Raw genomic sequence first — 20,995 nt, forward strand, 5'->3', positions numbered from 1 at the left:
GAACATAGACAGATGTTTTTATGAATGTATGCATTGATATGGTGGGTGCTACATTGAATAGTTATTTTCTATGTTTAGTACCACTGATGAAGAAAGGTCTGGACCAACCATTAGCAATCACTTGTTCAAAATGAGCTACCTTCTTTTTCCTTCACCTTCCACTATTGAGAGAAGACTTCCATTTCTGGATAAAGGGTCTACAAAGTGGTTGAATATAATCCCTACCCCTCTTAATGAATCAACTTGTCTTCCACTTCTTTCATTCCTTTATTTAATATGAATCTTCATACTTATTTTGATGTCTTTTTAACTAAAACTTTTTAATTTTCAACTAATGTGATTATTACCCGATAATAATTTAAACGTGATTTCACTAATTAAGTTATAAAAAATGGAGAAGAACTAAAAAGCAAAAAAGAAAGAATTATTTTAAACTGAAGTTTGGTGTTAGTGTTAGTGGTGTTTCCTCTTCTCTTGTCGTGTTTCATACAAAATTGATCCGAAAAAGAGACAATTGAGAGTATTTTGTTAAAGATCGTATAGTAGAATAGAAAAATGCTTAAAATTTGCAAAAACAAATAAAAAGGTCGAGGATATTTTAGTAATTTCATCCATTTTTCTAAATTAATAATTTATAAGACAGAGAAAGAAACGAAAAGAAGAGAGAAAAGGAAAGAAAGAAGGGAGAGGGTTTTAGAGAAAAGACCTATTAGACGTTTTTTTTTTGTCGAGATTTCTTCAAAAGCTTAGCACATAGAGGGTAGTAGGTTTATGATTTTAAATTGTTAAAAAACTAGAGAGAAACATTCAAGGAAAATTGAATTAAAAAACATAAAACTCATATCTTTCGTTCTTCTTCGATTCGGGACGGAATTGACTAATTCTTTTTCTCTCTTTTCCTTTTCTCTTTCTTATTCCTTTAACATTTTGGATGTTATAGATTTAAATCACATCAACCTAGTTACCTCCGCAACACCCATATATAAGACTAAAAAAGCTTATTAGACCTACTAGTAGTGTGAATAGTATCATCAGTCTCCGTCACCTAATTCATCTAGTACGCCACTAATGTTATTAGCGACGTAGTTCAGATCTAACAGTGCCCATGTGAGCAATAGACATATAAGAGCTAGTAATTTCAAGCTTGATTTAGGTCAAATAGGATAGCATATAGAGGTGACTAGGTGCCACTATAATGTGGAATTCGGCAAGGGCTTTTTTAATAGAATCTTTGCGCTATAAAGTTGTCTTCAGAGGAGACAAGGGACCGCACAAGTAGACTTAATAGTTGGCTTACGCATGAAGTCAAAATTTTTAACTTTATGGTTCCTATGGAAATGTTACTAGTTAACCTCACACAAAGGGGTTTAGACAAATGACGCCATATTGACCTATAATATTGACGAGGTCGTGTCTCCAAATCTAGGATACCGTTCATTCACTTCCATTGTAATGTAAGTTATATAAGTTTGAAAAATAAAAAAGTTTGTTCACCCTAGAGCTCAAATACGTCGTCCAGCACACCCTCGACGTGAGAAAAGGTGAACGACTCTTAGACCCTGATTGGGTTTGTGACAACAAGAAAGCCATTTAGAATTGCAAAGCTTCCTAAGAAGCTCAAATAGCTGTAGAACCTAGGCTCGAACTTTTTAAAACTTAGAGAGAAACCCATAGTAACTTATTAGGTCAATGATGCCATTAGAGGCTATAAGTAGGTTGGTTACACAATATTTTTATACTCACCAAATTTTACTTCTCTTTTTTTTATATGATTGCTAATTGTTGGTCGAGGTAGAGAATTTAGGAGCGTTCGGCCATAGAGGAGGGTTATCTCGAGGCATCAATCCAAAGTATAAGGGTTGTGGTCCTTTAAAATTTGTATCCCGTTACTTGGTTCCCGTTTATCCCATTACTTGGTTCCAATTTTATAACAAACTTCGAAACCATGCTTGATTTGTAATTGTTTATGAATTTATCTTTTTAAATTTAGTCGTTAAAGATGGAGTCATGACACTTGTATTAATTAATGAGAATATCACTTTTATGAGTAAAAAGTTTAGTAGTATGTCCAATCATTCAACACATAAGTTATAAACTAATGTTGTTACACCCGTCACTTAGTTCCATTGACTCAAACCCTTCTAGTAACAGCAAAGTGACGGGTGTAAGAAATCCAACAACTAAACGTATATTTGCATAGAGTTCCAAGTTACATGTCAAACCATAGGGGAAGCAAATACGAACACAAAGAAGATGCAGGCTATCCACAACCCACACTTCTATCTCCACTCAAGTTGTTGGATTTCTTCTTTTGCCATATTCAAAACATCCCAAACCATTCAAAAACTTGAATTTCCTTCTTCTCTCAAGAATTATTTGATTTTGATGAGATTAAAATCGTCTATGATCTATACTATATAAAATATATAGACTGTTTTAATTCTTTACAATGAACATGAGCATAATTTAAGGATACTCATTTTTATTGTACTAACAAAATTGTATAGGTATTTCTTTGTATAATATCTTTGGTAGATTTAATATATTTATGCTGATTTGAGTAGATATCAAAGACTTCAAAGGGTGATATCTACTCAAATGCTAAATCCACCAAAGATAGCGTCAACAAAAAGAAATACATATACAAATTTTTTTAGTACAATAAATGTGGGTATTGTTAAGTCATGCTCACGTTGGCTATATCAAGCTAGGATAAAAAATTAAAATGAAAACAGTCAAGAGTATCATGTTTGTAAAACAGGGACAAATATATCCACTAGGTAGGCAAGAATCATGGGAATCTCCAAAAGTAACCTGTACTCTGTATCCCGCTTGAACAAAAAGTTCAAACAACCACCTGTAATAGTGGACAGTAGGTCATGGCCTAACACCAACCATAAATATTGAAGAATCTCTCCCACCATCTTCACAAAAGTTCGATAATGAACATATAGAGAAGAACACTGAGATGAGAGAGAATAAATTTATAAACTATCCATGCTTTTGGGGAGTCTTGCTATCCCAAACTTTGTGTTGGTTAAATTACACAGTGATTTTCTTTTTAAAATTTTGTGTTCTGAGTATTTAAATGTAAAAGTCTAATCTCGTAGGCACCAAGATTTCGGTACCAATGGTTAGGGAATTCGATGATGTGTTTTTGAATAAGTTACTACGGTTACCCCTAGTCAGAAAAGTCAATTTTAAGATCGAACTAAACCACTCCGAGTAGTTATTAGAGCTAGATGATATGAATATTTGATCTCATTAGATTTTAAGATCGAACTAAACCACTCCGAGTAGTTATCAGAGCTAGATGATATGAATATTTGATCTCATTAGAATCAAGGTTCTAAATTCATATCACTCACCTCTTTCTTTCATTTCGAGTAACTACATTCCTAAATAGCGGGTTCCAACTCAATGAATATTAGTTTACTCATTTCACACTTTATACCTCGAAAATCGTGACACCAAAATTACAATCATTGTAACAGCCCAAGTCAATTGCTAGCCGATATTGTCCTGTTTAGGCTTTTCCTTTCGACATTCTCCTCAAAGTTTTTAAAACGCGTATGCTAGGGAGTGGTTTCCGCACCATTATAAAGAATACTTCGTTCCCCTCTCCAACCGATGTGGGATCTCACAATCCACCCACTGTTAGCAGATATTGTCCTCCTTGAGCTTTCCCTTTCGAGCTTCCCCTCAAGTTTTTTAAAACACATCTACTAAGGACAGGTTTCCACACCATTATATAGAATGTTTCGTTCCCCTCTCCAATCGATGTGGGATCTCACGATTCACCTACCGCTAAATATTGTTCTCTTTGGGTTTTTCTTTTTGAGCTTCCCCTCAAAGTTTTTAAAATGCACCTACTAGTGAGAGTTTTTCACACCCTTATTAAAAATGCTTCTTCCCCCTCCAACCGATGTGAGATCTCACAATCCACCTACCGCTAGAACATATTTTTCTCTTTAGGCTTTCCTCTCGAATTTTACCTCAAGGTTTTTAAAATGAGCCAGTTAGAGGTGAGTTTGGGCTATTATAATAATATTTTAATTTTAGAAATCATATTATTAGAGAATATACAAAATATTTAAACATGTATGTTATAGAATATATATATATATATATATATATATATATATATATATATATATAGATATATTTAAAAAATAAAGGTTCCATTTAAAAATTCCAAGATATTTTTGTCTCATAGGTACTTCATTGCCACCCTTGTTCTCGCGAGGCTATGTAGTGTTAGTGGAGGAGCACCAAACTTCTGGACTTTTTCGTACTTTTACATCATACCTTTCGCCAATATGCGAGAAGCCAAAGTCAATTTGATTTTTTAAGGGTAGTTTCGTAATTTTTGTATTTTCTTTTTTTCTAATTTTTTTAGACAATCATTTGAGAGATTTTTTTTTAATAACTCAGGATTAAGAATCTAGATTTGACATCGGTTGGCTTCAGCATTCCCCCACGACATGATCACGTTACTTACTCTTCACTTCTTACGAATGAAAGCTATCTTCATAGACCAACACGAGTCTTTCTATGATACTTTGTACTCACTCACATGCATCAAAAGAAAATTTATTGGAGGACACCTAACATAAAATTGCTCTAAATAAAACATGTTTAACCATGAAGTTTCTATGAGTATGGTACAAAACGAAAGTTTCTATGGTTCAATTCTTTTAACTATTTATCAGTCATCCTATCTTCAACATTACTCTCATTCAAATATGGTCTCGATTTATTTTTAAATTCAATTATGGTCTCGATTTATTTTTATACCTCTCTTTTACTCGAATGTCACATTTCTCTTTTTTTTTTTTTTTTTTTTTTAAATTACTTTCACGTACCAATATTAAAAATAACAAAATTGACATATTTATTACGTATTAGGGTTATTCAATAATCCCACCCACAATCAAGGCACGTACGTAAATAAGGCTTTTGTTCTTTTTCTTCTTTGCCTTTTTTTTTTTATTTAAAAAAAGATAAAACTTCATTTAGTAACTATTTCTTGTACTATAACATTTTAAAAAAATTAATATGTAGATTTTAATTTAAAAATTAAATCTCCAAAATTTCTATATATTGATTATGTATTTTATAAGTTAAGAAAAATGTTCTTTTAAGGATAATTAACAAAACAAAAAAACAAAAAACAAAAAAAAAACAAAATGATTATCAGGCTCAAATTACATCAAAGAAAAAGAATGAAAGATTATGAGTGGGATGCTTATTTTTCTTTATTTTCTCTTTCCCTCATGATTGATGAGCAGGAATTAGGGTCTTCCTCAAATCAATGGAAATTAATGCTTACCTTTTTAAAAGAGATTATAAAATGCAAACATCTCATCCGATGTGGGTAACCACATACATAAACAACCATTTTTCTAACACCAAACTTATAAACTTATTAAGGTTTTTCTTGAATTTAAGAATACGTATCGATACCAATTCAGTTCATACTAATTGATCTATAAACGGTCTACAAATTTAAGAGTAAAAATAAAATTTTTAAAATAAAAAAGTATCATCGAAATTAACTGAAAAATACTTTACGTATAAATGAGTATAGACTTTCAAATATATCAAAAGTTAGCTCGACACAAAAACGTTTAAATTTTAAGGGTCGTCTTGAACATCATCACTATTGAGAAGGGGTCCTCCAATAGTGAAAATAAAGTTTTTCAAACAAAAGAGTATCATCCAATCTATCCCATCTAACTCAATAGTTGAATAGTTAGAAGACATTTTATATTCTTTACCAAATTTGACAATTGGATAGATGACAATGGTCAAAAACTACAAAAACACTTAACATTAGGGGAAACAAAAAGGAGTCTAGGTTTAAATCTTACTACATGATTATTCTATTGTTTAGGAGAGACTTTTAAATATATATATTATTTTCGGGACTTTTTTTCGAAAATCACATTTTAGTCGTTCAGACTCTAAATTTCTAGTAATATATTTAATTTTATTCAAATGATAACAGTGAGATCTACATCGGTTGGAAAGGGTAACAAAACTTTCTTTATAAGAGTGTAAAAATCTCTCTCTAATAAACGCCTTTTAAAAGCGTGAAACTGCCGACGATGCGTAACGAGCTAAAACGGACAATATCTACTAGCGGTGAACTTAGACTATTACAAATGATATCAAAGTCAGTCATCGGACAATGTGAGACACTGATCAAAATAAGGGTAGACCCTCTTCATAATGAACGTGTTTATAAGGCTAGACCCTCTTCATAGTGAACGTGTTTAAAAATCGTGAAGTTAATAACAATAAGTAACAACAATGTTAGCAATGGATTTAAATGGCTACAATAACTCAAAAAGAAAAATATTTAAAAGTTTAAATGAAAGTCAATGACGGAAGAAAAATAAAATTTTTGTTAGTGTTTCTGTCATTCTATGAGAAGTCAGCTTTGGACAAAAAGCGTATCCAATATGAAGGGAATCCAATATGAAGGGTCATCGGTGTCGAAGTGTTGAAGGGGCCCTCCATCTTGGATTATTGGATTAGTGTTGTAGTTGTTGAATAACTAGTTAAACCCTACCACCTTGCTTCCTCCTTCCTTCCAATTATTGATAAAGGTCCTCAAAAGGATTGAAGAAAAATATTGCTCGCTCCATTTTATTCACGATCCTTGTCTCCCACTTAAAATAATCCCTCCTTTTGAGTGCATGAACCTACCTCAACGTGCCATCATAAACATCGATCATTCATATAGTAATGTCTTATCAATTGAATTATATGAAGTTATATATGTGAGAATTGAATAATCGACTTTTAAAATGATAATTCATGTATTGTTCATTAAACAATATTGGAACTGATAGTTTATTTTACCCTATTTATTTTGTATAATAACTATTTTATTTTTTTATATTTTTATTGTTAATTCTTTTGTGATTGGTTATGTAGCTCTAGATATGTGTGTTAATATATTTACATGAATGTATGTTGAAGTCACATAGATTAACTAAAGCTAATTTAGTGAGGTAAATATTAAGTGATAGGATAATATAGCAAGATCCTAATTTATATTTACTTTTAAACTTAAAATAATTCCAATTAATTTAAAAATCGAGAGATGAATTATTTGAATTTTATTTTTAAATCATTGGCTGAAATTTGTAATGACCAAACTTTCTAGTTTTTAATGAAACATGTCCAGAATTCGGATTCGACACTTAATAGTTTTGATATTTCCCTGTATCCTCTGCAACATGGTCATGTTGCCTATTTCTCATTCCTAAGAATGAAGATTATCCCTACCGACCAACACGAATCGTGAAAACATATTTTGTCTTCACTCATATGCATCCAAATCTTAAGCATAGGTCGTTATACTGATACTTTTATTTGGAGTTATTTGGAGTTATGCAAAGTCACTCAAAAACTTAAAAATTCCTTAAACTTGTATCGAAACATATTCATAAACAACTTGATGCATATGATTAAAATATTTTTATTTTGAGATCCCAAGAAATCTAAAACAGAACTAGTCCTTGAAAAAACACGGCAAAGAAACTTTAATTGAGAAATCCACCAAAGACACTAAAATTATATCTAAGAATAGAAACAAACTTGAAACATGACGACTCTAGTCTTATGGTACCATCAATGTGAGATTCCACATCGGTTGGGGAGGAGAACGAAACACCCTTTATAAAGGTGTGGAACCTTCTGCCTAGTAGATGCGTTTTAAAAATCTTGAAGGGAAGCTTAAAAGGAAAAGCCCAAAGAAGACAATATTTGCTAGCGGGGGACTTGGACCGTTACAAATGGTATCAAAGCCAGATACTGGACGATGTGCTAGTGAAAAGGTTGAGCCTCGAAGGGGGGTGGACATCAGGCATTCTAGCACAAGGACATTGGATCTCGAAGGTGATGGATTTGGTGGGGTGTCACATCGATTGGAGAAATGAATGAATGCCAACGAAAAGCTGGTCCCGAAGTGGGTAGATTGTGAAATCTCATATCAATAAGGGTGGAGAAGAAAACACCCTCATAGAGGTGTGGAAACCTCTCTCTATCTTTAGCCAGTTTTAAAAATGTTGAGGGAAAACTCAAAATAAAGCCCCAAAAAAATAATATTGGCTAGGAGTGGACTTGAACCATTATAGTCAACAGCATTATTTTCATGTGCTCAAATCTTTCGGGAAAGATAAAAGAGGATGATCTAATCTTGAAAAGCATAACCTTAAAATGAATGCTAAAAATTTGAGGCAAAGGCAAATGTAAATTTTATGGGTAACTAAAAGTGCTTAGAACTTTACCCAACTACTTTCTATTCCAAAACACATTCATTGAGTCATTTGAACCCACAAAACTGGATATGAAGGACTTGTATCAAAATTGGATTCAAGGTTGGGCAGGTTGTGGGTCACGATTCAAAGGCTGAGCCCAAGTGTTGTGAGTTGTGACGGTTGGGCACTGCCTTGCCCATGAGAGAGAGAGATAAAAGGGATGTGAGTGCGATCTGCAGATTACTGGAATGAGACAACTTGTGTTGGATGCAGCGTTCTATGCATCAGACAAGGGCAAACTGACTTGACTTGTAGCGCCAAGACACAGCTGCATCAGTGACCGACGCGACACTGACAGTTGGATTGGGAAACAACGATCAGCAGCGGTTGGACGAGAGCGTGAGAACGATAAGAGAGAAGAAGGTTGCGTTCAAATCCGCAGGACTGCACGTGATGATCGACGTAAGAGGATGCTTGTCCATGACGTGTTACCTGTGGTCGTATACGCAATGTTACGGTCATGTTTGTGCAGAACATTAACTGTTTTTACTTGGATTCATGTTAATTAGTAATTTATTATTTTATTATTATATTTCAAGGGGGTATAACTCTCAATAAAATAATATTCATTTGAGCTAAATCAAATTTGCTACCAAATATATTACAGAGATGTGATTAATTGTCCATTCTTTTTACCTATGTTATATGTTATCAACGTCATTGTGTTCTAGAATTGTTTTTCTCGAACTAAAGATTTGACATACATCATTTTTATTAATTACAATTCAAATTTAGTTGTCTAACTTATTCGACCGCCGGAATAAGTATTGTATAATTGGGTTGCAAGTCCCAAAGGCCGACAAAGTGGGATTGTAACAATACTAGTTGGGTGAGAGAGATCCCAATTAGTATGAGGAGAGATCATGAGAGAGACATTTGAGGGAGAGATGAATGAGACATATGCTAAGATTCTTTTTATAAACGTTTTTTTTTTAACACAAATTATAGAGTGGCTGCTAATAAACTAAACTCAACTCTAAAAACTACTCTTCTAAGCTAAAATTTTTTCCCCAATTCCGTAAACATCTCATTGGATTAAAACCATATTAAATAGTAATAAATAATAATTGAAAAAAGAAATAAAAATTATAACTAGTACAATCAATTTTGAAATTGAGCAATAAGACTGTGATGTTGCACGTTGGTTGGGGAGGAGAACAAGTTACCATTTATGAGGGTGTGGAAACCTTCCCCAGTTTTAAAGCCTTGAGGGAAGCTAAAAAAGAAAAGTCCAAAGAGAACAATATCTCTTAGAGGTGTCAAAAGAGAGGTGCACTTTGTTGGTATATGTGGTAACTTTCATTTCTTTTAAGTTTTTTATAACCATCGTATCCATAAGATCGTTCTCAACGATTTATCCATGTATACTTATTTTATTCAGGTGTCACATTATTGAGATAAAGATTTTCTATCCATAGATCTAATCAACATAAAAACAAAGGATGAGTGGAGTGGAGAGATTTGTCAAGGACTACTAAGATTATTGTCTTTAATTTTCTCTCACTAATCGTGCCAACTTTATCAATATGAATATAACTAGAACAGTAAACAATATCATCAACACAATTCAAATTCTTATCGTGGGAAGTTTGTGAATATGAATATATCTACAACAGTAAAAAGATTAACATCATTCATGCTTTATATACTGAAATAATAAGAATAAAATAGTTTGACTTGTTTAGTGAAGTAGAACGAAAGTTTGTGAAGTATCTATTGGAATTTGGAAAATAAAGCAACAGTAATGGAGCATGTAAAGAAAGTGTGGCAATACTATTTCTCCCAATAGATGATTGCAAATGAGTTGATTTGGAAGTGGAAGGTCTGGAATTGTACTATTTCTCCCAAGTAATGACATGTGCAGCCGAAGTTGATTATAGTCTCCAAATAATGGGTACTTGCGTCACAAGTAGATATGCCTTCGACTATACCAAAAACTAGCTACATATTGTACCTAATAACAACTATTAATATCATATTATGCTTACATGCCATGGGCCATTGTAAAATGACAATTAAAAATAAGCGATGGGTCATTGTAAAATGACAATAAAAATAAGGAAGAATATTGAATGAGGCAGCTGCAAGGTATAGATTTTGTCTCAACGATTCGTGTCCAAGACTAGAGTGTTGCATATTCACCAGCTTTCGCTTTGGTTCTTTCTTGAACTACAGGTTACTAAGAGATGTATTGCTCTGATACCATTTGTAATAATTCATACTCATAATTTGGATCAGGATACAGAATTCGGATTTGGCACCTAATAGCTCCAGTTTCCTCTTCTTCACTTTCATCTTATTTACCGTCTTGACCTCTATGACGAGTCGACTATTGATTGTTGCTCACTAGCAACTATGGGTGACTATATTCTTTTAATCTATTTCTTCCATCCTTTTTCTTTCTTTATTTGTTTCTTATTCTTCTCTTCCCCCTTTCTCACATTTCCTCACCTTTCCTTGTTAATTAAAAATAGAACGAGAACCGATAGGAGACGCTAGCATGATTCTTTGTAGAAACTTATAGAAAAATTGTAATGACCATTTAATTTCGAATAGGTTCGAAGAAGAATGAAAATGAAAGAAAATTGTTGTTCATGTCTGATAGCATGCGACGACTAGTGATCGACTAACAACAATTGCAGCGGGCACTAATAAAAGGAAGGGAAAGATAGGGACGGGAAAGGGGAATATGAAGTGGAAGAAGAAGAAAGAAGGTTTATTAGTTTTTTTTTAAAATATATATATATAGTTTCGAACTTAATTTTCAAAGAAAAAAAAGATCTAATAAAATCAGTGGTAAATAAACATCAAGGAAAGTTGGGGCACAACTTAGAGAGTTTGGGCTTATGTCCTTGCAAGACCAAAGAGAGCCCAAATTGAAAGTTGGGCAATGACATGAATGACCAAATTTAAATGACTTTTTTAGTATGTCTAAACTAACATTTCTATAAACTAAATGGTCAAATAATGTATTTGAACCTTACTTAAAACTTATGAAAATGTTAGAAGGTCCATAGCATCGGTAGATGGAAGAGTGGACGAGCTCTAATAAAATGAAGAACTCCCTAATAGTTCCAACATACAAAAGAGACTACTATACAAAATCCGATGTACATAAAAAACCAGAATACACGAAAATCGACTCTTTACTCAAATCTAGTGACCTACTATAGCCGTACAGTTCTAGTATGTTCCAACCATCGATCTCCTAGTTGTTGTCCAATTTAAAAAAAAGAAAAAAAAAACAATAAATAGTCTACTTATGAGTTCTAAAAGAATCAAGTAGACTATAACCTAAGTTTAATTGTGTAACTAAACACCAAATATAATAATATTTCATAAGCTACTTCAAGGAAACCACAAAGTTCTCTAACTTATTCAAGCTTTTGAAAGATTTCTACGTTTTTTATCATTCGAGTTCTCTAGTTCTGGTATTACCGAGGTCCTTACTGATAAACAAAGTTGGTGGTCCGAGGTTCATTGTGATTGGCCCAATAAGGGCCTCCTTTGATTGTGATAAATCACCATATGACTCATATGACCTACCCATCTGGATTCTATGGGCCTCTCAAGAGTTCTAATCTTTTTGGCAATTCTTTGACATTCACCTAACTTGTTCCAATGGTGTCTCATGGATGGCTGAATTAGGGCCTCTTCTAATTGCGATAATCATCACTCGGCTCGTATGAACACATCAATTCATTAGAGTTCTGCCCAAGATCTTAAGGTAAATTTTGAAAACTCCATGTGTCGTTCAACCATGTGTTATGATTCATGATGTGCGATCTGGTTAAATCCTAAGTCCATAATGTTAATGTCAAGGTCTAGGAAGGACTAATTAGGGGTGTACACCCAACCCGAAAACTCGAGAACCTAACTCGAAATATAAGGGTGGGTTGGGTTGTGTTGAATTTCGGGTTCGAATTTGGTCCATTTTCTTTAATCCAATCTGATTTGGGTTGGGTTTGGGTTCCAAAAAAAAAAAATTGAAGCCCAAGGGTCCAAAGTCAAAACCCAATAACCCATTGCTACAGTCTTGTTCTGTCCCCTCTTACAAAGCCCAAGCCTGTCACTTTTTAGCAAAGCCCAATAATTAATTGATGTAAAAAAATTTAAAATAACAATTCTAGCTTCAATTACCAAAAAGTCTCATTTCGGCCGAAATTTCTCTTCCTCATCCTCCTCCTCGTAGCCGAACTCTCTCTATCTTGCGTGTCTCTCTGCTCTCTACTCCTCTCTACTTTGTTATAATTATCTGATTCTCTCTCGTCTCTTCTCTCTCTCCTTCTCTCTCAGCCATACAAACTTTTGTCTTACTTTCTCCCCTCTTCTCTCACACAACGTCACTGCCTTATTTGCTCTTTCACAGCCTCACTCCAAAATAGAAAGTTTAAGCCAAAATACAAATCTCTCTCGACACTTAGTCTCTCAAAGAAATTTGATCTCAATAGCATTCTCTCGCGTTCTTTGTCTTGTTTCTCTCTCGCGCGCCGTCTTTGTCTCTTTAGTCTCTTGGAACTCGTAAACTTTTTCTCTTTTTATTATATCCTCTTGCAAAAACTGATTGTATATTATAATTTTGATGCATCCTATGATAATTGTTCATATTGGATTGAATATTTGAATCATAATAGTTCTATTTTACTTTTATAGATGGAAAATAATAGTGTAACTGGATGTGCAAGTAGCTCTAGTAATTATAATGCATCAAAGCCACCATTTGCTGCACAATCTGAATTTAAGAAGAAGAAACCTAGTAAATCAACCGTGTGGGATCACTTTACAAGATTAGAGAACAATAATAAGAGGTGCAAGGGCAACTATTATTCTAAGGAGTATGCTTGTGATACTAATTCTTGTGGAACTAGCGCGTTATGGAGCACTTAAAAAATCAGTGTAGAAAGTACACATATAAGGTGGAGGACAAATGACAAACCACTCTAGGTTTTCAACATTCAATAGATAGAAAGTGGTAGTAATATTGTTACTTCATAATTTAGTCAAACAAGAGGTAGAGCAGCATGTGCCAAGATGATAATTATGGATCAATTGTCATGTAAATTTGTAGAGAATGAGGGTTTCAAATTGTTTTGTAGTATTGCATGTCCTAAGTTTGACCCGTCGAGAGTTCAACTTTATCTAAAAGAAAAAAGAAAAAAAGAAGTTGTAAGATTTTTTAGTTGCAAGAGGGTTTGTCCTACCACCGACACATGGATTTCATTGCAAAACATTAATTACATGGTAATGACCGCACATTTTATTGATTCAGAATGGAATTTGCATAAAATAATTCTCAACTTTTGTAACCACAAGAGAGAAGCAATTAGCAAAATTATTGAGAGTTGTTTATTGGAATGGAGAATTGAGAAGGTTTTCTCTATCACAGTTGATAATGCAAGTTCCAATGATATAACTGTTTCATATATTATGAGAAAGCTTAGAAGTTGGAATTTCACCGTCTTAGATGGAGAAATATTGCACATGAAGTGTTGTGCTCACATAATTAACTTGATTGCGAAGGAAGGACTTAAAGAAATGCATGACTCAATTTCTAGTGTTCGCAATGACGTGAGGTATGTTAGATCATCCCCCAAGAGATTGACAAAATTTAAAAATCGTGTTGAACAATAAAAAATTAAATGTAAAGCACTTCTTTGTTTGGATGCGGCGACTCGATGAAATTCCACTTATTTGATGCTTGATCATGACTTGAAATTTGAAAAGCTTTCAAAGTATAGGAAGAAGAATTAGATTATGTTGATTACTTCAATGAGGAGATTATAGAAATAAAAGAATAGGGCCACCAACCATTGATGATTGGAAAAATGTTAGTGTTTGTAAAGTTTTTCTATGATGTTACTATGAAGATAAGTGGTTCTTTATAGGTGACTTCTAATTCTTATTTTCAGGAACTGGGGTATTCCAGAACTTTTAACCAGTGTAGTACAAATGTGAACTCTCTTTGATATGTGGAAATCAACCCAAGGAGAGTAAGATTCAGATTATCTTGTTGATCGAATATCTCAAGGCAAGAACACTTGTTTGAGATTTGAATCACTCCACAAGCAAGATCGATCATGTCTAGCTTGAATGATTCTTGTTGATCAAATATCTCAACGCAAGAACACTTGTTTGAGTTTCGAATCACTCCACAAGTAAAATTGATCATGTCGAGCTTGAATGATTTTACATGCAATCTAAATTACATAGAATTGCAAACAAACTTAGCCATTGACTAAAGAAAAGCACACATGCTTCTTTTACTATATTTTCCCAGTCTACTCACAAATACAACATACATGCTACTCACAAATACAACATACATGACTTTATATAACCTAAAAAAATAAAACTATTAAAGGTATTCCAAGAGTTGTAACATTCATAATTTATGACCATAATTAGCCATCATGTAAATGTAACCTAAAGTAAATAAAAAGCCTTAAAATATAATAACTCTAAATTACTCTAAATTGTAACCCACCCAAAATTTATAACAATCAAATTTCATTCTTCTTCAATGTGGCATGAATTGAAACATCTTTTAATAATTTTGACAACCTTTTCTTCACATTTTCATTGAAGTATATTATATGATTGATGTCTTTTGATTCGTATCACTCTTTTAAGTAACATGAGTTTAAATATGAAAGTTAAGTATGACAAATATTGGGGCTCAGTGGAAAGAATGAGTAAATTGATATTCATAGCAGTGGTACTCGATCCTCGTTACAAATTGGATTACATATCATTTTGCTTTTCGAATATTTATGAAGATGTTATGGCTAGAGTGATAGTGGATGACATAAAGAATTATTAATTTGTTTGCATGATTACTACAAGTTTTATGATAATCCTCAAGATCGTCATCAATCTGAATCAAGACTCACTTCTAAGTCCATGAGTATGGAGATGGACACAATTGATGAAGTGAATTTGAATGGTTCAATATTAGTATTATCAAGATACAAACGAAGAAGAGAAGAGAAAAATTCACTCGAGTTAAAGAATGATGTGGATCGATATTTATCTGACCCTAGTGAAGACTTGATGATAATTTTGATGTTTTGCATGGTGGAAAGCAAATGAGTTTAAATATAGAGATTTATCCAAAAATTTCCCAAGATATTTTGGCCACTCCCATTGTATCTTGTGAACCAACATTTAATACTAGTGGGAGGATTTTTTATTCTTTTAGGAGTTATTTGACGCCTAAATCAGTGAAAACTTTTACATGTACACAAAATTTGATGGGTAGAAAATCAGTATCGAGAAAATCAGTATCCTTCTATCTTCCTCAACAACTTCAAGATTTTGAGATTTGTTCTAAGATTGAGACAGGTAACTCCCAATCTATTTATTGTCTAGGTGTTAAGATGTATGTTATATCATGATTTATATCTTATTTTTTTTCCAGATGATTTAAGACCCTCAAGCTCCACCAATGTCATGCAAGAATAATTATTTTTCAATGTAAGTAAAATATTTAAAGTTACAATATACTCTATCCAAATAATCTTAAAACGGTATGTAACTAACTTTCACGACGCTATTTTTCTTTTGCAGGAATTAAGAACTCAATAGAGCAATAGTTTTAAATTTTTAGGCATTTTATTGAAGGTAGTAACTTTGGAATTAATTCATTGAATATTTTTTACATATTTATTGGTGAATTTTTAGGCATTTTGTTGAATGATTATACAGTGTTAATTTAATTAGATGTGGTAACTTTGGAATGGATTCATTGCATATTCTTTACCTATCTACAGGGATAATATAAATGCAATAGAGAGTTTGATATTTTTTAATTTAAATTTAGAGGTGGTAATTGTTTTATCATTTTAGGTCATACAAATTAAATTTTTAAATTTTTTTTTGGACCAACTGGAACCCAATCCGAAAGTAGAAGGTTGAGTTGAGTTGGGTTGGAAAATTTTTTGGGTTGGGTTGGGTAAAAAAAAAATCTTTCAACCCAGACCATGTACGCCCCTAGGACCAATCACCGTGTCTGTCAACTACTTGATACTCAAGTGATTGCTCACTCAATTTGTAGCCATATTTATGATCAAGGGAGTCGTTTCCACAATGATATTGGCACAATGAAAACCTCATCTCAGAGTACTCCCTATTTGAGGCATCACCAAGTCATGTTAGGTATGGATCAATCGGGATAGGTTCACTAATAAAGCTATCTTGATCGTCTAGTAAAATTCTAGGGAAGTAACTCCATATGTTGGGCACATCATGTGGTCCCTCATCCATCAAAACAAATTCACTGGTCCAACACAAGTCCTAGTAAAGACACGTGTGAAATCCCACATCGATTTGAGAGAGAAACGAGTGCCAGCGAAGGCGTTGGACCCTGAAAGGGATGGACTGTGAGATCCCAAATCGGTTGAGGAGAGAACGAAACATTTTTTTTATAAGGATGTGAAAACCTCTCCCTAGTAGACAGGTTTAAAAACTTTCGGGGGAGCCTGAAAGGGAAAACTCAAAGAGAACAATGATAGACTTGGGCTATTATAACATGACAATAAATCCTTTCACATACTTCTAGTTTTCTCTCATTTAGTGTGGTATCTATCTTCTTTATCCTTACAAGGTATTCTAACAGTTTAATCATTCTACCTTGTCATAATTGTATTTTGAACCCTCCTTATTCCTATATCTATCTCTGAACAACACAATAAAGTTCGTTCAATTTTAATGAAAAAGCTCAATATCATTCACCTTCATTACTATCATGCATTATTTGCCAAACTCTTTTTTCACTCCATGCATATTAAACCCATTAATACTCTCTCCTATATCATTGTACGGATCTTATTGCATACATTTAAACACAACTACAACTGATTGCAAATATCCTTGTTATTAACAAACTGGTTTAATAAGTGCATGGTTTAAAATAAAGACAATAGTGATGTTAACAATAATAGTAAAAATTGAAATGACAATAATTTAAAAGAATAAAAATGCCTTGATCTAACCTAAGGGCTACAACATTATCATTTGTATAAAAGTGTCTTACCTCCACGTGATAAAAGAAAGTAACATGTGGCTAGATTATTTTAAAAAATTCTCAATAAATAATTTTGGTGTTAGTGTCGAGAAATACAATCATATTGAAACCTATTTGCATAATCTTTTTAATTCGACTCTTTATAAAATTTTAAGCAATTTAGAAGCCACTTGGATCAGGATCACAAGCAGGTGGTATGTAATAAGAGTATTTTGATTATTTTGCAACTATTCAGCTCTTTAGCATAATCCAATAAATAAATTAATTAATTTAGTCAGCTCCATTTTGGATCCCTTTCTCTTAAATTGTTCTACCATCCCCATAATCATTTTGAGAATTTTCATGGGTCAACCATGTTTAATGCAATAAAACAAACTTTGTTCATACTTCAAGGAATGGTCCTCTAATACCCACCTTAATCTACCTCTACCTTCAATTCAAGTTTTGCTGTTAAGGACCCAATTGTCAACCATTCTCTGTCAACTTCATATTCACATTTGGGCTACTCGTGTGGCTTACATTCAATCCCACATCAATCCATTAACCCATCTATTCAAATTCATGACATCCACTCATCTATTCAAATTCATGGCATCCACTTGTTACAAGTAAGACAGACATAAAACAACGAATGATGAACTAAATTAAGGTTTATTGAAGATATCATAGTTATAACCAAACTTTCTCCCACTTGAGCATACAATAATTCTAAATTTATGTTACCTAACCTTCACTCCATTTTCTTACCCTCGGTGGCCATTCTTATGCTTTCAAAAACCGAACAATTCAAAAAAAAAAAAAAAAAAATTAAAACCTAATAGTATTTAATAATTTCTTTTCACAATTGCTCCACATCTACAACACACTATACTACTAATTGATATAGTGCCTATAAGATATTAAATAAGATGGAGTGTGTATGATACTTTAGTTTGTTTAATAAAAAAAGCATCTTCATCATCTTGATCTTACCCCCACCACCAAAATTTCAAAATTTCTAAAACATGGCCGTAGAGAACCCCGATTGGAGGTCCATCAATGAAGAAGCCTTCATCTCCTTCAGAATCGAATACCCTCATCCTCAACAATCCTTCTTCCGCCACCGATTTCACCAACTTTACCCGCCCGAGTTCTACCAAAAGGTAGCAATTCACCTGACTTTTCTTTTCTTTGTTCCACTCTTGTTAAATTTCAATTTAACTTATCGAGAATGGTTAGTGTTAAAAATATTTAGTATGAAATTATAGTTTATCATATATATTCTAAAATTTTCACTTGTGTGTAGTAGGTTGTGGCAGAGCTGATTGCTACGTATTTGCTTGTGTTTGTGACATGCGGGACGGCGGCATTGAGTGTCCATGATGAGCGGCAACTGCCCAAGCTTGGCGCGTCCATTGCGGGCGGCCTTATTGTCATGGTCATGATTTACGCTGTCGGACATATCTCCGGCGCTCATATGAATCCCGCGGTTACTTTTACTTTTGCTTCTCTTAGGCGATTTCCTTGGAAACAGGTTCCTTCTTCCTCCTCTTAATACTCTTTTTTCTCAAGTTTTTGTTAATTTCTAATCCATCAATTTCTTTTGGGCATGTGTAGTAATAGTTCATCCACGATTTGAGTGATAATAATTTGTAATGGAGAAGTAATTCATGATTGAAATGATCATATATATGCCTGAAATCCTACCATATACAAATAAATTATGCCTGAAATCCTACAATATACAAATAAATAGCGAGAATATGATGCAACCGATAATGTTTTCATATGTATTACAATAGTTGTAACTCATATGACTGATACATATTATTTATTATGTAATCATACGCAATGATCTTTCTTAGTAATTCATGACAATTACCATAGTAGCACATGATCACCTATGTACATGACTATTTATATTAGTAACTCATGTCCATTATTATTATCATAATTGTTGTAACTGAAGCAGAAGCAAGATCGCACTCACAAATCCACAAACACAAATTAAATAAAAATACACAAAGATTTACGTGGTTAAGAAGGATAAACTCCCCTACATTTAGGGGTGGCAATCAATCATAATAATCAAAGTGTATATACAGTGTATATCTTGCACTCTCACCCTACAAAGTCTCACTCAAGAAAATTCCTCCTGTATACCACTAGGTAAATACAAAATGACACTCAATCTCAATAACACTCCTGGACAAATCTATATATAGGCATAAAAATACTAATTTTCATACATAAATCAAAGCAACACTAATGTTCAGATATGAATCAAGATGATTCATATACCAATATGAGAGAATGTACCAATGTGTGAGATGGAACACCGTCCGATGTCTGGCTCTGATACCATTTGTAACACTCCAAGCCCAGCGCTAACAGATATTATTCTCTTTGGCCTTTCCCTTTCGGGCTTCTCCTCCAGGTTTTTAAAACTCATCTATTAGGGAGAGACTTCCACATCCTTTTCTTCAATCTATCTCACAATCCACTCCCCTACGGGCCCAGTGTCTTTACTGGCACTCGTACTCCTCTCCAATCCATATGAGATCTCGCCATTTTAAAATTTACGCATCTTACATAGACCATCTAACATTAGAACCAACTCAAACCCGAAAGAAAAAAAACTCAATTAGTTTCAAACATGATTTTTCTTGAATTGAATTAAATATTTGATTTTTATATTACAGGTTCCACTCTATGTAGCTGGTCAACTAAGTGGTGCTACATCGGCAGCTTTTACCCTGCGCATATTATTGGACCCAATTAAAGAAATAGGCACTACTACACCTTCTGGTTCCGACCTAAAAGCACTTCTCATGGAGATTGTTGTCTCATTCTGTATGATGTTCGTCACTTTTGCGGTTGCCACCGACACAAAAGCAGTAAGAACAAATAAGCTAAAATGATTTATTTATAACTGATTTGTATAGAATAATGTGAACTATGTTTGAGATTGATATTGAATACTAAATTTTGGTTCATCAATGAATGAGTACTCATTTTGGCAGAGAGGAGAGGTTGCAGGTATAGCAGTCGGTTCAGCTGTTTGTATCACATCCATCTTTGCAGGGTAAGCAAACAAAAATACAAAATGGTTTGGGCAAAATTTTATGAGAGACCTTAATTTGAAAGCATTTTCAACATGTGCATAGCGTTGAAGACAAATTCTTGTAACGTGTGCTAACCATGTCTAGGTCTATATCGGGTGGATCGATGAACCCTGCGAGGACAATTGGACCTGCCATTGCAAGTTCACATTATGAAGGAGTTTGGGTGTATCTGGTCGGGCCAGTTATAGGGACGTTATTGGGAGCATGGTCATATAATTTCGTACGAGTGAGTGAAAAACATGGACATTAACTTTTTATACGTTGATATTCCTCGAACTGTGACAATAAATTAGATGATGGAGAATGTTCAAAATTAACCATTTTTCAATCAAATAAAATTTGCTGTATAAAAAGTTTGTTGTATGTCAAAGTTTTTTTCTTTTTTTTTTTTTTTTTCCTTTTATTTTTTATAATTAGGGTTAGATTGAATTTTCAAGTTCTCTTCTTCCTTAATTAGATTCAATTTTTGGAACAATTTTTGGAACAATGATTTGCTTTTAGTTTTATTGCAAAGACTTCATGCCTATTTCGTGCTA

At 33.3% G+C, this 20,995-nt stretch overlaps 1 protein-coding gene across 1 annotated transcript; it reads left to right on the top strand.

The window, feature by feature from the left end:
- Nucleotides 1-18,282: 18,282 nt before the first annotated feature.
- On the top strand, nucleotides 18,283-20,755 carry LOC111440916 (aquaporin NIP2-1-like). The gene is made up of 5 exons (XM_023077746.1): nucleotides 18,283-18,497; nucleotides 18,644-18,868; nucleotides 20,037-20,231; nucleotides 20,358-20,419; nucleotides 20,544-20,755. The coding sequence occupies exons 1-5, from the start codon at nucleotides 18,360-18,362 to the stop codon at nucleotides 20,707-20,709; spliced, it is 786 nt and encodes a 261-aa protein (XP_022933514.1). The 5' UTR covers nucleotides 18,283-18,359; the 3' UTR covers nucleotides 20,710-20,755.
- The last annotated feature ends 240 nt before the right edge of the window (nucleotides 20,756-20,995 follow it).

The sequence above is a fragment of the Cucurbita moschata genome, unplaced genomic scaffold (assembly GCF_002738365.1).
Source record: "Cucurbita moschata cultivar Rifu unplaced genomic scaffold, Cmos_1.0 Cmo_Scf00003, whole genome shotgun sequence".
In the NCBI taxonomy this organism is placed as follows: domain Eukaryota; kingdom Viridiplantae; phylum Streptophyta; class Magnoliopsida; order Cucurbitales; family Cucurbitaceae; genus Cucurbita; species Cucurbita moschata.

Excerpts from the sequence above, each read along its gene's own strand:
- LOC111440916 (XM_023077746.1), top strand. The coding sequence starts at position 18,360 with ATGGCCGTAGAGAACCCCGATTGGAGGTCCATCAATGAAGAAGCCTTC. Across the intron at positions 18,498-18,643 it reads CGCCCGAGTTCTACCAAAAG|GTTGTGGCAGAGCTGATTGC; the intron begins GTAGCAATTCAC and ends TGTGTGTAGTAG. Across the intron at positions 18,869-20,036 it reads GGCGATTTCCTTGGAAACAG|GTTCCACTCTATGTAGCTGG; the intron begins GTTCCTTCTTCC and ends TTTATATTACAG.